Source organism: Carassius auratus, chromosome 39 (assembly GCF_003368295.1).
Source record: "Carassius auratus strain Wakin chromosome 39, ASM336829v1, whole genome shotgun sequence".
NCBI classification, from domain to species: domain Eukaryota; kingdom Metazoa; phylum Chordata; class Actinopteri; order Cypriniformes; family Cyprinidae; genus Carassius; species Carassius auratus.
The window spans coordinates 1,445,303-1,462,194 of record NC_039281.1 but is presented as its reverse complement, the minus strand read 5'-3'; the positions used below and the strand labels follow the sequence as shown (position 1 = coordinate 1,462,194).

Below are 16,892 nucleotides of genomic sequence, written 5' to 3'. Positions count from 1 at the left end.
AACAATTGTGACTTTGCCTCATGTGGTTAGATTATGAAATGTCTGTGCCAAAGTCTGTCATCAGAATAATTTGTTCTAGTTACCTCACAGAACTTTATTGCGTTTGCACGATTGCATTCCCAAACATCATCCACCTCCAAATGCAAAATAACATGACACAGTTTGTGGTTTGTCTGCAGGTCATTTATAATGTAGGAAAAAAGAGTCACAGGCATTTTTTTTTATTATTATTAAAATGATAGATGGATAATCAGGTAAACCTAAATAATTTCAGTCCAGTAAGTATTCTTACATTTACTTTAAGAAAAAAGATTTCACATATATATATATATATATATATATATATATATATATATATATATATATATATATATATATATATATATATATATATATATATCAATGTATATATATATATATATATCAATGTATATATATATATATATATCAATGTGATATATATATATATATATATATATATATATATATACATACATATATATATATATATATATATATATATATATATATATATCAATGTATATATATATATATATCAATGTGATATATATATATATATATATATATATATATATATATATATATATATATATATATATATATATATATATATATATATATATATATATCAATGTGATTAGCTTTTACTTGTATGTTTCTGAATGTGCAACTAGTGCTGAATTTCCTGCTTTACTTCATTACAGAGCCTTCAAAATAGAGTTGAGCTCTGGCACATTCCAGTAAAAATAATATGATTCTGACATATGACGCAATAGCGCTTCGGGCGACCTGAGTTTGAGTCCTGGCTCATGGTCATTTCTCTATTCCATTTGTTTCCTGTTTTTCTCTGAACTGTCCTCTCATAATAAAGGCAGCAAGGCCAAAAATATAGCCTTAAATTTGTACCATGGGAATAGTGTGCCTTGGTTAGCAGTCAGTGTCTAAATAAATTAATTAATAATGAGGAAAAAAATGTACTCTTATACTGTGAGGATATCAATTCAGTATAGTGAGAATAGCATATTGCAATACTTTTGAAATACTGAGAAAAAACAATGAATTCATCTCTCTTAGGTCCAACATAGCCTGAAACCATTGAGACTGGTCAGGAAAACAGATGTAGACGGTCATGAACAGTTTGAAACCTCATTTATGATTGTCATATCTCACCTCAGTCTTACCGAGATCCCACCTGGACAGATTGGGCCAGGTCTGCCTGCTGGTTTACTGAGCTCTCACATTGTAGAAAAGGTCGCCATGAGGAGCTAATGGCCATCATCACTGTGCCAAATTAAGGCTCATTAGATGGACCACATCCCGTGGGCGCTCGGTCTTACATCAGCACAAAGACAGCCATTTTGACCTGCAATAATTGCCTTGATTGCACCATCCTCCGCTTGCAAGAGAACGGCTTGAATTCCCGATTTATTTGAGCATGTTTTTAATAAATGAATGTCCCTGTAAGATCAATTACTTGTCTGCCGTAGCACAAAATGTAATGTAACAGAGAGGGGGTGTAACTGGAAAGTGATGTATGTCCTTCATTGGACACAGAACATTTAGTTTTTATTAAGAGTTTAACACGTACACAATGCATTAGTGGAGGTTCAATAGCCATAGCTTTGCTTCTCAATATATTTCACCCTGATGAATTAGCGACTTAGCACACCATGTAAAATGACAAAAGGAAATGAGTAGAGCAGCATTATTATGACGCGTTGCACCAGGCCTGGTGAGGCTGGGTAATGTCTTCGTGTGGAGGCTTGAAGTTTATTACTTTAGCTAATGTTACCTGCGTGACCCAGGATGTGGTTTTCTGCAGGATGAGATGAAAAAGGTGATGGAAAGGTCAGTGTTAGCTTTGCTGTTTCATTAGTAGAGATGTGCCTTTTGCGCTCTGTGCCACAGGCCCGTTGTGATAGAAAATGTCATAAACAGCCAGTCTTCTTGCCATTGATAATTACTGTGTGAATATCACAAATTAGCTTAATTATGTGACTGTGACATTGGGAGACCTCCTTTCTACAAAGTGTATAATTGTTTAAAGATTCTGTAAGTGATTTTGTTTGGATGTGTCTGTGTGTATGCTTGTAAATGTACAGATGTTTGTGCAGACATGTCAAGCAACCTGATTTAAAATACATAATAAATATTAAAATTTATTATATGCTATATATATGCTATTTATCACATGTAAATAGCATATATATAAATCAATTACAAATTGATTTTGTAAGACAGCTTAAATATATATATAAACATCTGAAATCACTTGCAGCACATTTGGCTCAGTGTGTAAATAATACACTGACTTTGAGGATGTTTCTTTAGGTAATTTCCAGGGTGTGATATCCTGAGGATGCCAGAACTTCATGTGATGTGTAAATCTATAACATTGTGTGACTTATGTTTTCTTGATGTATTGTTCAGTATTAATCCTCAGAGAAAGCATCCAAGCAGTTTATCGTTGCTATTGTTAACGAATGCATCCTATGTTTGTGAAGGCAGGTGAAAATACACACTCTCAACTTCAAAACGAATATAATTTAATGTCATTCGCACCCTCAGCTGGCCCTTTTCCAAACATGATTGTGTTTTCCTGATGACGAGCATCTGTGCAAGCAATCCAAGGTTGTTAAATTCTGATGAAATCAAAATTGGAGCCAGTTAGAATTTAATTACTTCAGTTTTTGCTTGAAGAAAATCCATGGTACTGTATATGCAAGCATTTTTTGCTTCATGGCTTTGACGTCATGTTTGCTATTTGCACTCAACAAATGATTCCATTGAGTCTAAAAACAGAATAAAACTCGCTAATGAGAAACATGCAGAGGGAATAACTAATTGGCAAAAGTGATCACTTTAAAAAATTAGTTCAGTCCTGAAGGCTATCAGACATGTGTGTGTGTGTGTGTGTGTATGATGTACAATGGTGGGGAACCTCCTGTATCAAGAGGGAATAAACAGCCAGCTGAGGCTGCTTGATTGCTCTGGATTGTGGGTGGAAAAGGATAAATTAGCAATTCATTCTTAATTACAGAGACCAGAAAAACATTGCCGCTAACAAATGAAGCAACAAAATTACTGATAGGGGTGCGCTCCGTTTCTGCACCACGCTAAAGAATCATTCTTCCGTAAGTCGCAGGGCCAAGCTCTGATTAATGATGATTTCACATTGAATCTCTCCAAATATTTATGAATCCAACCGCCTCGATGCTCCTTCCATAAATCCACACTGGGGAGAAACATTTCCACCCACAAAGACATGCAGATCTTTGATCCATAAACAGCGACGTGTACCCGACCTGATCACGCTACCGGGGGTCGTCTGAATAAAGAGTTTAATTCAGCCTATTTGCGATGGTGGTTGTCAGTCAGTGAATAGCTGGCAGTCACGTCACCGCATTTCGGCCCGACCGTAATAAAGAGCTGAGTTAAAGCCCTGGATACAGGGCCTTCCGAGCATGTTTTGAAGTGCCGTGGTCATTCTGCAAGAGGGATTTATGTTCATCGGTCCATCATCTCTGATCTTAAAAGACAGTGATTAACAGCAGAGAGAGAGTAGAGATGGGATTCAGCACTGCTGTGGGCAAACACTGACAAGGCCATACCACTCAGAAGCTTTTTACTCGGCCTGTTAACAAGGGGACTCACTCTCTCTTACACACACATTTTTTTTCTGTGTGGGGTGGAATATTGTATTATATGTCTCTTTCAGACAGAAGCTTTTTTTTTTTTTTTTTTTGCTCATATCATCTGAACACTTTGTCTTGAAATTGACTGATATTTAATTCTGAGTATTTAAATCTATTGATCTAAATATGTATTTAAAACTGAGAGTCTACAGTGCCTTTTTAATATCTCTTGTGAGAATTATAAACTAGTATCATAATCATATGTCCTTCCTAAAAAAATGTAAAAAGAAACACAATTCTGTGTGTGTGTGTGTGTGTGTGAACTAGAAACTATTTCATAATGTCCTTCATTTAGTAATATTTGATAATATCATTAAATGTGATTAATTTTTACACGCTAAAATTTGTATTGTTGTAAAAATATGAACGCGGATAGAAGCAATGTTACTGCATTGGATTAGAGTCTCATTTATGAAAAAAAAAATACATTAAAGCTCCAATAATATCTGTAAACTGAGTTTTTTATTAGATTTGGGATTGTAAATAACAGGTTCACTTTTAAATTCCTGTTATTACTTTTACTCATTAGCATCTCAAATAATGTTAAGCCGACATGTTTTCATGTTGCCTTGAATTTGTGGTGTATTAAAACAATTTGTTATATTTTTAAATACTTAACTTTACATGTGAGAGTATTCTGGCAGGTGTAACAATGAAGTTCCAAATAATAAAAAGACATAACAATAAAAGAATAACAGCTCAGAGTGACACAAATCACTTTGCAAATAGACTGAATTAGGCTTGCATTTGTGTGTATTTATTCCAGATAAATATTTGGCATTGACACTTTTAAGTTGTTTAAACATTTAATTTAATGTTCAGTTATTGAAATTACATTTAAGATCAGTTTCTCATTAAGACATAAGTTGCTTAAAATATTATCAAACCTAGCAAAGTCAGTACACTCTAATTAATATTCATGAGTTAACCCTGCACATGTCATAATACATATGCACACACGTTCAGCATCACTAACCATACTGTGTCTTGAAATACAATCCCATGCCACTCAGGGAATAGCAAGCACTTTTAAGAGCACGTCATTAGCATGATCTCCCAGACCTGCTGTAGCGGAGACGTTTTGTCAGCTGTGTTTGGCAGAATATCTGTGTTCTACCAAATACGGATGCACAAGATTAGTATTGCACTCAGGTGCATGTCAAAAGCAATCTGTATGCTCACAGGTTTCTGAATATTAAATTATATCAGATGCGCTCATTATCTCTTTTCACTACTAAAAGGTTTCAGGCGTCTGAACAACTACAACCTATCTCTAAAGTTTTATCTCACTTGCTTTCACAGGTGGAGAGCACGCGGCCACTGTGACGCATCCACTTCCTGCGGCCTTCTCCGACCTGCTGCCACACTTCCTGTTGGAGCCTGATGATGTTTATATCGTTAAGAACAAGCCAGTGACCCTCACCTGCCGCTCAACCCCTGCCACTCAGATCTACTTCAAGTGCAACAGCGAATGGGTTCACCAGGATCAGCACTTGATCGAGCATGACGTGGACCCTGCCACAGGTAGACCCTCTCAACACTCTCTCCGAGGTTGACAATAAAGCCGGCTGACCCGCAGCATTTATAAAATGACACTGGAAAACAGGAGAGCCTATAAAGGATGCTTTCTAGATATGATGCTCTTCTTCTGTAGTATAGCACAAAATACAAGGACTTCCTTCAAAGCAATTTTCAAAATGTCTTCTGCCCATATCATGAACAGGGCTTGCTTTGTGCTCAGGGATTGGTCTGTTGCATTATTAGTGCACTGTGTATCATGAAGGGCTGGATTAGTTTGGATGTTTCTTGGTTTTTTTAGCAGAGGCAGCAATATTAATAATTAATCTGCAACAAATGTCAGTTTTTCGGTATGTCAGTAATCTATTAATAATATGATTTAATAATAAAACCCAAATCATTTGCTTTACAGTGAATTTACCATAGTTTCAAGATGTTGCAATGCATATTGAAAGCTTTGATAAAACTGCAGGAGCAGTAGTGTTATGTAAGTCTAATGTTCTGTTCTATTTATTAATAGTAATAATTTAGCTTAACCATAGGCTCTTCATGGTTGCCAAGCAACAGTACTGTCAAAGTTCATTCTGTAAACTAATTTAAAGGTATTAGGCTAGACGTTGGTATACGATGATGTCATAATCTCTAAAGGGGCAATATAGGGTCAGTGGTTCTTATATGAATAGCCTTATGAACAATATTGGCCTTAAATAATGTATTGTAGCCTAACAAAGAGTTTGTGACCCATGATAAATGGTAACAGATTGAAAGCCAGATGTTCTTTAATGACATATTAGGCAGCTTATCACATGCAATGACTGCAGAAATTAACTTATATTTGACAGGAGAAACTGTGCGAAGTCGAGCCGCTCCGCAAAATGAAAGGTAATATTTTAATAGAGTTAATCAAACAATGCAAAGGTATCGTACCATTATCAGAATTACAGAATGCTTGTTTGCCATGTTTGGTGAGCGACACCATATATTCTGAATCATTTTCAGTTTTAGATAAAATATTGTAAAAAACAATATTTTGCAACATTATTGCAACACACTAACGAATCATTTTATGTGCTATTATAAAGGTATTATATTACTATATTTTCTATTATATATTCATTTATTAATTCATTACTATTATATCTTCATATATTCATTATTCATTTATTATATGTTCATTTCGCTATTATAGTTAATTTTCAAGTTTCTATTTTATTATAGCAGCTCAGTATATTTTGGCTGCTAATTATAATATTGCCAGTAATTTAAACGTTTGACGTTGTCATCTTAGATTAGATTTTAAACAGCTGTCGCTAGCCCTCTAACTTGGTTGCCTCTAGTTTTGTTTTTCATCTCTTTACATCACTCTGAATTTTGTCACGTCTCATTTAGGCTACTCTATAATTTAGGCTGTATTGGAAAATATATCAGATGTTTATCTACCTGTTAGCACATGTAAGGACATGTTCAAGAAGCATACAGTGCAGTTGGAGTTGCTTTCTCTCAACTTGAACGTTGTTGACTAGCTTGGAGAAGATAGCATGGTACATTTTAATCAGGCATTGAGGAAGGCAGTTTTAGGACACTGTCAGGCCATTGGTGAGAATATAGTGAACAGTCAGTGCTCAGTGCTGTTCTGCGATGCATTCTGGGAATCTCTAGGCAGAGAAAAATGACTGGCTCCCTGGGCAGCATATATACTATTGTACTAGAGAGTAGATTGAAACACCTTATTTTAATGTTCAAAGATACTGTGCTTCTTGGCAACTATAAACAGCCCCTGCGGTTGGTCCAGTGACTTATATTACTTGGCAGAATAATTTTTTATTATTATTAATATACGTTCCTTTTTCATATTGCCTTTGCTGCTATTTTATGAAAACAATATGTCACTGCCACGTCCCAACATACTTGTTTTTATGTCTTCAAATGTTGCTCAATAAGATTTTAAAGCTGGAGCTATCTGTTTCTTTTTTTAAATCATTTTAAAACATCAAAATTTAAGTTGAAGTTTCAGTTCCCCCAAACAAGTTCTGCATGGCTTCTCTTCAGTTTGCGATCTGTTTCTTGTTTTTAAAGACAGCTTCATGTTCCTCATAGAATAAATCACTCTCCCCTCTGACAGCAGTTTAAGAGATGTAGTCAGCGCTGTAGCTGATTTGTTCGGCTGTACTTGTTCTTATGTGGACATGCTGTGTTTTCTGTTATTTCCCTCCGTCTCGTGATTGATTGGGATCTGCTGACAAGTACTAAGCTCGGCTTTCTACAATCAGATTGTTCCTAGCGTCAGTAGAATAAAACAATTTCCTAAAGGGTTCTCTGAGTCTCCCGTTCGCCGTCTTCCCCTCGTTCTCTCAGAAGGTAGAGGCGGGGAACGGCTCGTCAGCACTCAGCAAGCGGATGTTTATGTGTTTGTTTGACGCTCCTTGGCAGAGGCATTGTAGGGGGGTAGGGATTCACGTCATGTGTGTGCTAGGATTCAGAAGTGATCTGTAACTTAAAACCTCCAATTCACAACTTGACAGCTGATTGGAAGAGCTGACATGCAGATGACATGCTGCAGAGCAGCTGCAACAATTTTCAGGGGAATGGTGCATTTCTTAAGATGGAGGATATGCTGCTAGGTATTAGAGTAGACAGGCATAAACTCCTGTCATCTGTCTATAACACATACACACACTACACGATTAACATTCAGTTTCTTTTGGCAGACAGTACATTGTGTTTATTTATTTAGCTGTGAGTCACATTGTGAATGCAGACGCACATTCTTCATTCACCAATGTTAAGTCAGCTATTCTGTTTGATTCTCACCTGAACCTGGGGTACATCACTTACATAGTCTGTGTTTTGCCAGCTGGAAACTATGTTTACAAGATCACAGGATGTTAATGCATTAAGTAAATATCATTAAAACAAGTGGGGGAAAAGTATTTCTAACAATATACACTACTGTTCAACAGTTTGAGATCATTACAATTTTTTTAAATTTAATTGAATTCAGCAAGGATGTGTTAAATTGATAAGAAGTGATATATATTTTAAATAAATGCTGTTCTTTTAAAAATTGTATTCATCAAATAATCCTGAAAAATGGATCACAGTTTAAATATATATATATATATATATATATATTTGGCAGCACAACTGTTGCCAACAATGATAATTCTGATAATAATTCAGCATATCAGAATGATTTCTTAAGGGTCATGTGACACTTTGCACACCCACACCCGCACACACACACACACACACACACACATATTGCAGTATGTTAGTAGAAGAGTTGCATTGTTTCAGTAACTGTCACTATGTTGCTTCAAGTAAATTTATGATGTTGGGTGTTTAGATTTATTTAAAAAAAAATACTGATTAAGAAAACATTCTATTATTATTTCGCAGTGTCTTAGCAGATGCATTGCATGTCTTTAGTAACTTTCACTCTGTTTGAATTCAATCTACTGTCAACAGTGAGACAGTACAAGGTCTCAACATGACACCCCATTCCTCTTGCCTCTGTGTTGCTGATGAATGGCCAGCGATTGGCCAGAGATGAAGGACAAACAGATGTCCAACAGCATAGGTTTCCGAAGGCACCCACATTGATCTCTCCCAACTTTCACATTGTGCTGTCAGCAGTGTTTTGAAAGGCGAGCAGCAGGAGTCATCATCTCCTGTGTAGTTTCAGAAAGTCTGGCTCAAAGTTAGCGCTGGGAAGTAAACTCGACTTCTGACTTTTCCTTTTGAATAGTAAAACAACTCAAACATATGTCAGCTCATTGAAGCAGAGAGTACAAAGTAGTTCCACTTGTCTTGCCAGCTCAGGTGCAAAGGAAATCATTGTTGTTTGGATAATATTGTGTCTTTGTGTTATTGTGGTGAATAAGTTTTTGTCCTTAGTCATCATAGCATTTACATTTTTATATGTAGCTGATGCTTTTATGCAAAGTGATTAGCAATTAAGGAAATGCTATAACAAAAGTGATTCACATTTGATGTCAGGGTTATTATCATTAGCTAAATCTACGAAGATATTTTTGTTTATTAAACTACAGTTGAAATTATATATATATATTATATTTAGTTGAAGTACAAAAATAAAATAACTAAAAAGTAAAACTGAAAAAAAAAAAAAAAATATATATATATATATATATATATATATATATATATATATATATATATATATATATATATATATATATATATATATATATATATTACCTTAAATAATAATAGGATAAAATAGTATAACAGTTTTATATATCTGTCTTTTCATCTAGTTATACATGTAAAAAAAAAAAAAAAAAATTGGGGAAAGTTGTGGCCTAATGGTTTAGAGTGTTTAACTCCTAACCCTAAGGTTGTTGGTTCAAATCTTGGGCTGGCAATACCACGACTGAGGTGCCCTTGAGCAAGGCACCGAACCCCCAACTGATCCCCGGGTGCTGCAGCGTAAATGGCTGCCCACTGCTCTGCGTGTGTGTTCATTGCTATGTGAGTGCACTTTGGATGGGTCAAATGCAGAGCAGGAATTCTGAGTATGGGTCACCAGTATGTGTATGTCAAGTGAAATTCTCTTTTTTTTCTTGATTTTTTTTTTTTACATTTTATTTAAAAAAAAATTCCCTTCATTTTAGAATGTTTTTAATATATGTTTTAATATACGTTTTAAGGCTGCTTAAAATATTTCCCCATCATGATAGTATTTGTAGTACAGAATTACGTTTATGCTTATTAAATAATAAATTGTGTCCAAACAGGACACAATTTACTATTACTGTATTACAGTCATGAGAATGACATTGTTTCATATTAGAGTGGAAAGTGTGCTTTATTCCATTAAAATAATATAATAATAATAATAATAACAATAATAATAATAATAATTGCATTAGTTTTTTACATTTTGGAGTGAAAATATATTTATACATTTCTTAATTCCCTCCACAATATGAATATTTTATATATTGTATGCTATCAGTACTTTAAATGTCACAGCCTTCATCATGTTTCTGCCCTCATCATTAAGACTCAGACCGCTCAGTTTCAGTCATTGGTACCTTGAGACAGTTAGATCTCATTGAAGGATGTTTTAGTTTGCAAATATCAAGTTATCAACAACTATTTGGGATCTGGCTGCTTGGTGCACGTCTCCTTTATATCTGCAGCATTTACTCGAATGAAGAATTATGTTGCGACCTGTCCTTCCTCTCCAGTGTATCAGTGTCCACTATTGATTCTTTCCTGGGAGTCCATTGGTTCTCATTACCTGTCTCCAGTAACTTATATCCATTGTTTTTCTCTGGCCAGTTCAAAGCTTCTCCCCTTCAGCTTTAAAACACACACAGGTTTCTCATTCACTCGTCTGAGGAAACTAAGCTTAGACAGGGGAGAGATGAAGATATATCCATTCAAAGAGAAATCAGTGTTGACAGTGGATTTGCATGGACCAAACCTGGATGCCGGCTGATCCATTACGGCAATATTCTCGTTTAACTTAGGTAGGAAAGATTGCAAACGCTTCGGATTGTCTGATTATATTTGATTTGTTGCCTCCAAGAGGCTTTCACGGGAGATAAATATTCTTTTAAATATGATTGCTTTTATCTCATGCAATCTGTCATATTGGACAACGTCTAATTTCCCACTTATATGGTCATTTGTGGCATCACATTGAGAGTAATTGTCAAAAAATCTCTTTAGAGATAGTTCTTTGGAGAAGACACCACACTGACTAGTAGATATGCATTATAATTATTACTTTTTTTTTTCCCATGAGCCTCTTTGACTTAGAGATTGTGGTTTGATTATATGAGATTTTTCATAGAATTTGAATTAATTTGTTCTAGTTTTGCAGCATGAACTTTTGTGGTGAACTTAAATTAGTTAAGTTCCATTGGATCACATTCCCTTAATTTATTGTTATATGACCAAATTGTAGTTTTTTTTTTTTTTTTGCCATGCCAATATTTTGAGCTTATTTTAACTGTTCTCGGGTGAAGTTCCTGGGTTCTTACAGACAAACTAAGATGATTAGCACAATCACTTTTAATTGATGAGACAGATTTCTGGCAATTCCAAAGATCTCAGGTAGTAAAGGAAAATTTCATTGGCCCTTTTACCATCTGAATTATAGGGTGGAAAGTATAAAAAACAGAGCCTCAGTTTAGCCTGTGGGAGAGGAGAGTGAGGTGAAATGAATTATGAGCAATTTTCAGAAACCCATGAGAGTTATTGCCACCCTGTCCACATACTCTCGGAACAGTGTAATTAAGTTCATGCAGACTCTAATGTCTTTGATTAAATGAAACCATTCTTTGGCATGTTAAGATTTTTCTCAAAACTCCAGGCCTCCTGGTCCTACATTTACTGAATAACAGACAGAAAAGCAATCACAGAGTTCCATTCAGAGAAATCATTATTATTCATTGTGTGTGTGTGTGTGTGTGTGTGTGTGTGTGTTTCTTCAAGGTTGAAACTACATGGAAAAAGTGCTTATACACTTGATGTGAAGATATTAAATAATATTATATTATTTATCCGTTAAACAGAACAGAGCTGACAAAAATGACCATGGAAGAGTCCAATCTTACCAGTCACCCCCCATTTTCAGCATGGAGACAGAAATGACATACCCCAAATAAAAAGGTTTCTGCTCATGAGTCTTTCTGACTTTAAACATAATCAACATGTTCACAAAGCAGAAACTTTAGAGTTTACTGTTCAGGAATCAGAATTACTCAAACTGTTATGATAATAGAGATATATAAACTCAAACATAAAAACAAAAATACAAATGCTAAAAACATATTTTTTAAATGTATTAAAAAATGTTAATGTAGGATATGAGCTTAGAAACATAGTGTAGCTAAAGCCACAAGTCTACCAATGCTTCATTTGAAATTTCATAATATAATCTCTAATCTGTACAACTGTGAATTTTATGAAATATTTTCCAAGGCCATGTCGTGTGTTTTTTATAGAAGGCTAATCAAATTGATTTATGGCTCTTGTCATCTTCTGTAAACTCACATGTAAACACTCCTGTGTGCTCTTTCTTTATGAGTGGTCAATTTCTATTCAAAATTTGGCATAATACTATTTTATTATTTTGCACTCCTGACATAAATTACTAAATAACTGTCACTGCAACAATGTTTTATCAAAACATTGGTCAAATATGGAAATCTTTAAACTGTCAGCTGATACATAGTTTCTCCAGATCAAGTATCAGTATCAGATCAGAGGGCATGGGCTACACCTTCTACTGGAAAGGCTATCCCACAGGTGGACAACATCTGCATGGTGTGGGACTGGCAATTAAGAACACACTACTCCCAAGAATCACTGAAACTCCTGTGGGCATCACTGAAAGACTGATGACCCTCCGTATACCCCTGGTGAAGAACCGCTATGCCACACTTCTAAGTGTGTATGCTCCAACTCTACCATCTGACAATGAGTCTAAAGACTCTTTTTACCAAACACTGGATGAGGCTCCTACTTGGGGACTTCAATGCTCGTGTTGGACAGAACAGTGCGATATGGAAAGGAGTACTTGGCAGGCATAGGATTGGTCAGGCCAACTCAAATGGCATGAGGATACTTACCCTCTGCAGTAAGTAAGCAGATGGGCTCAAAGTCCTGAAAGACCAGAATAGCATCCTGGAGAGGTGGGCTGAACATTTTAACACCTTACTAAATCAGGACTCTGATGCAGACTATACCATCCTGAATGAATTGCCTGAATTTCCCCCTATTGACAACCTTAGCCAACCTCCAACCTTCCTGGAGGTTCTGTCAGCTGTCCGCTCCCTGAAGCAGAGGCCTGATTTAGTCAGTAGCTGATGTCTCAACAGCCTGGGCTTTAATGAGCATCAAAAGAAAATGAGTAGGAGGCAAGGACAGTCAGTGTACCTCTAAATAAACATAATCATCTTGTGCCACCTGCTAAACATCAATCAGTAGCAATGGGGCTAATTGATAAGGCACTATTAGCAACTTTTACTTTAATGGGAATTGTATTTCATCCTGTCTGAATGGCAAAGAGGGAAAGTGTTTGGTGTGGAGGCATCAGGAGCAGATGGCAAGGTCAGCAGCTCCAGCATTCCGGTAAGCAGATAGACACATTAACTGGCCTGGCCGGGTCAGCACCAGTGAGGGGATCTGCATTACTGCAAATGCTTCATAAAGACATTGTTAGAAACGGAGCACACACAAACAGTCTAAACTAGAGATAATAGCACTGACTAAAAAAAATCAGGCTTCCTTAAGGACAGGCTCTCTGGAGAGTCAGATCACATCAGTCTGTGAGTACCAATTTTTGTTAACATTAGTTAAATTCAAGTCTGAATTAATTTTGGGTTCAGATGGCATGCTATGGACCACAAACAAACCATTTACAAAGTATCTCATGTAGATTGCGAAATAAAATGCCAGAGCTTTTTTTAAAAAATTGCAGATTTGAACTCTGATTGCAGGCTTTTACGTAATTATGGGAAATCAGGGTGTGCAGGTTTTAGTTATTCTGCTGTGTTTCGCTATGCATAAGGAATGAGTGCTTCTAAGCAATATTTTCTGGTTTGTTTATGTTTATATATATATATATATATATATATATATATATATATATATATATATATATATATATATATATATATATATATATATATATATACCTTTTTCCATTTCAAATAAATGTTGAAGTTTCTGTTCGTTAAAGAATACTGAAAAAAGCTTCCACAGCTTTTCAGCTTCCACAAAAATATTAAGCAGGCAACTGTTTTCAACAATGATGATAATGAGAAATGTTTCTCTGGAGCTGCAAATCAGCATATCAAAATTATTTCTGAAGGTTCATGTGATACTGAAGTAATGATACTGAAAATTCAGCTTTGCCAACACAGAAATAATTATTTTTAAAATCTATTTAAAAAGTTATTTTAAATCGTAGCATTATTAATTAAAGGCAAGTCAAGTTCATTTGTATAACGCTTTTCATGATGCAAATAAATACAAATAAAAAATCATTATTAACAATAATAATTTTTTGATACATTTTTTTGGTCAAATTTTTGATTAATATTCTTAAATACCATCCTTGTTAATTTTAGTGCAAAATAGCCTATTTTACTTATCTTTAACAATTTTAATCAAATTAGCTACAATAACTTTTTGATGGGAATTTTGGTTCCGATGATTGAATAAAACACACACATTTGAGCCATTTCAAAGCAAATACAAACAAAAAGAAAAATGTAATAAATGATTTTTCTAGATAATCTTGTGTTTGTTGTAATGGTTTAAATAGGGCTGCTCTGATCTTTGAGTTATTCACGTGTTATGTTTTTTTTTTTGGCTACCTCAAGCTGGCTTAATTCACTGACCCGGTGAGCCACAAATCATCTGCATTTAGAGGAAATGTGTGGCACAGAAGTTCTGCCGGTCGATGAAAACAGCTCCTCTCGATACACAAAACCTGCACTCCCACAATGCATTTCAGCTCAGACTATAGCTTAAAGCTACAGTATAAGTAATTACTTTTTGATCAAGAGCTATCCCCTTGTTGTTGCACAGAATGCAATCTAGACTAACAACATGCCCGTGGTAGTGATTCAAGCATTTATTTTTCTCACTGTGCACTAGGAGACTAATGGATTATCAATACTGTACCATTAAGATGTGTTGCTTTTTGTGGAAGGAAATTAAGATTGACACCGTAGAGTGGCTGTGAAGAGCACCGCAGAGCTGTTTACTTCACAATTAAAATAGCAGTGATGGGAGTGAAAAAAAGGAAATGTATTTCAGGATTGTGAAAAATGTCCATGGAATGGCATAGAAAATGGGATGTGGTGTCCTCAGGGCCTGTGTTGGAAATATTCGTACTCTGGGATGTTTCCAGTGGCACATGTCATGGATGCTTGTCGTGCACCGTAAGATGCACAGAAGCACAATAATTATTGAAAGAAGGTTTTGCCATTGCATTTTACACTTTAAAGTGGATCCATATTGAAGCAAACAGCTTTATTATTATTTTATTTTAATTGTTAAAATATGATGATGATTATATTATAATCGCTTGCTTTGATTTTGAAGTAAACCTCTCTATCATGAATTTCTTTGCTTAATTTTTTATGTTTGGACAGACTCTTCAGTGTCATATGGGAATGTTTTTGACTTTTAATTCATATTTTATTTTACTCAGTCCAGTTGTTTTTTCCTCCATATTTCACAAAGCAGAACGAGTGCTACAGCTCTAACTAAGGGCAACAGCCACTAATTTGATTGACATCAGTTGCTGCTGATTACAATTTCTGATTGTAATTCTCATTCCCCAACAGCACTGTAGCAGCATTTTGCATAATGATAGACACAACAGTTGGAACTGTCGTCCTGTCCTTAACTGGTATACCATCTACCCCTAAAACCCATCATTACAAATATAGTTAGAGATTGGAATTTGTGCTCACATTTCTTGTGTAGATATACTGTAAAACAGCATTGTGTGGGTGAAGATGGCTGTTAATACATGTCAGATATGCAAAAAAAAAAAAGTGCTTCTGTGACTAGTTCTGCTTGTCACTCAAGCCTTAAACATAAACAATCCAAAGACTTTTTACTGTTTTTAATCAAGTAAGATAATTTTTGATGCAGAGCAACACCTGTTCAGCTCACGTTGCTTTATAAATAGATCAGCCGCTGGGAGAGGAGAGAAGAGATGTGACAGCTTAATAGTCCATGAAGATTTTTGATAAGCAGAGAAACCGGGTGGATGACAGTTTGTGCTTTGTGTGCACCAGCCCTTAGGAATGAATCAGTCTAAAAACTCACTTATCACTCAAACAAATATCAAAACAAACAGCTCCTCTTTGTCAACTTGAGCTCCAATCACAGGAGAGAGGAGGTAGTTTGGGACAGGAAATGGTTTCTGAATGGATTTGGAGTAGGTCTAGATTGCCACATGATATTCAGGAAAGCGGCTGGGAAATCTGTGACAGTCAGTTCAGTGTGCTGCTGAATTTATGTCCCCTAAAGACTGATGATTTTAGAAATATCCTTTGTTCATCAATCATGTTATCTAAAAACAGTTTTCAGCACATTAACATCTGGTATCGACATCCCTCTTGGTCTCTTATGTACACCAAAGCTGCATTTATTATTATAATTTTTTTTTAAATCAATAAAAAGTAATATTGTAAAATATTATTTTAATTTTAAAATACTTGTATAATTCAGTGTATAGTAAATGTAATTCATTCCTGTGATGGAAAAGCAGTTTAAAAAGATTTTTTTCCTGCCTAATATTTTGTAGAAAAATTAAATTAAATTAAATTAAATTAAATTAAATTAAATTAAATTAAATTAAATTAAATGCTGTTTAAACTTTTAAACTTTCTTTTCATCTAAGAATCATGGAAAAAAAATGTACCATGGTTTCCACAAAAATATCAGCAAAATCTGTAGAAAAATAATTAATAATTGAGCTATAAATCAGTATATTATGATGATTTAATGTGGTACTGAAGACTCAAGTAATGACTGTAATGACTACGTTCAAATACTGTACACTCTCTTCCAATAATATTATGTTTTATTTTTTTTTGTAATCAGATGGTTATTTTCTTCTTAAGTTGTACATTTGTCAAAAAGTTTGGTTGT

At 35.0% G+C, this 16,892-nt stretch overlaps 1 protein-coding gene across 2 annotated transcripts in view; it reads left to right on the top strand.

Moving 5' to 3' along the window:
* Positions 1 to 16,892, top strand: part of LOC113057625 (netrin receptor UNC5A-like) — a 162,929-nt gene that overhangs the window by 85,595 nt on the left and 60,442 nt on the right. For both annotated transcript variants that reach the window (XM_026225063.1, XM_026225062.1), the window contains exon 2: positions 5,019 to 5,240. In XM_026225063.1, the coding sequence (XP_026080848.1) occupies positions 5,019 to 5,240 (222 nt within the window). The remainder of the gene's footprint in view (positions 1 to 5,018; positions 5,241 to 16,892) is intronic.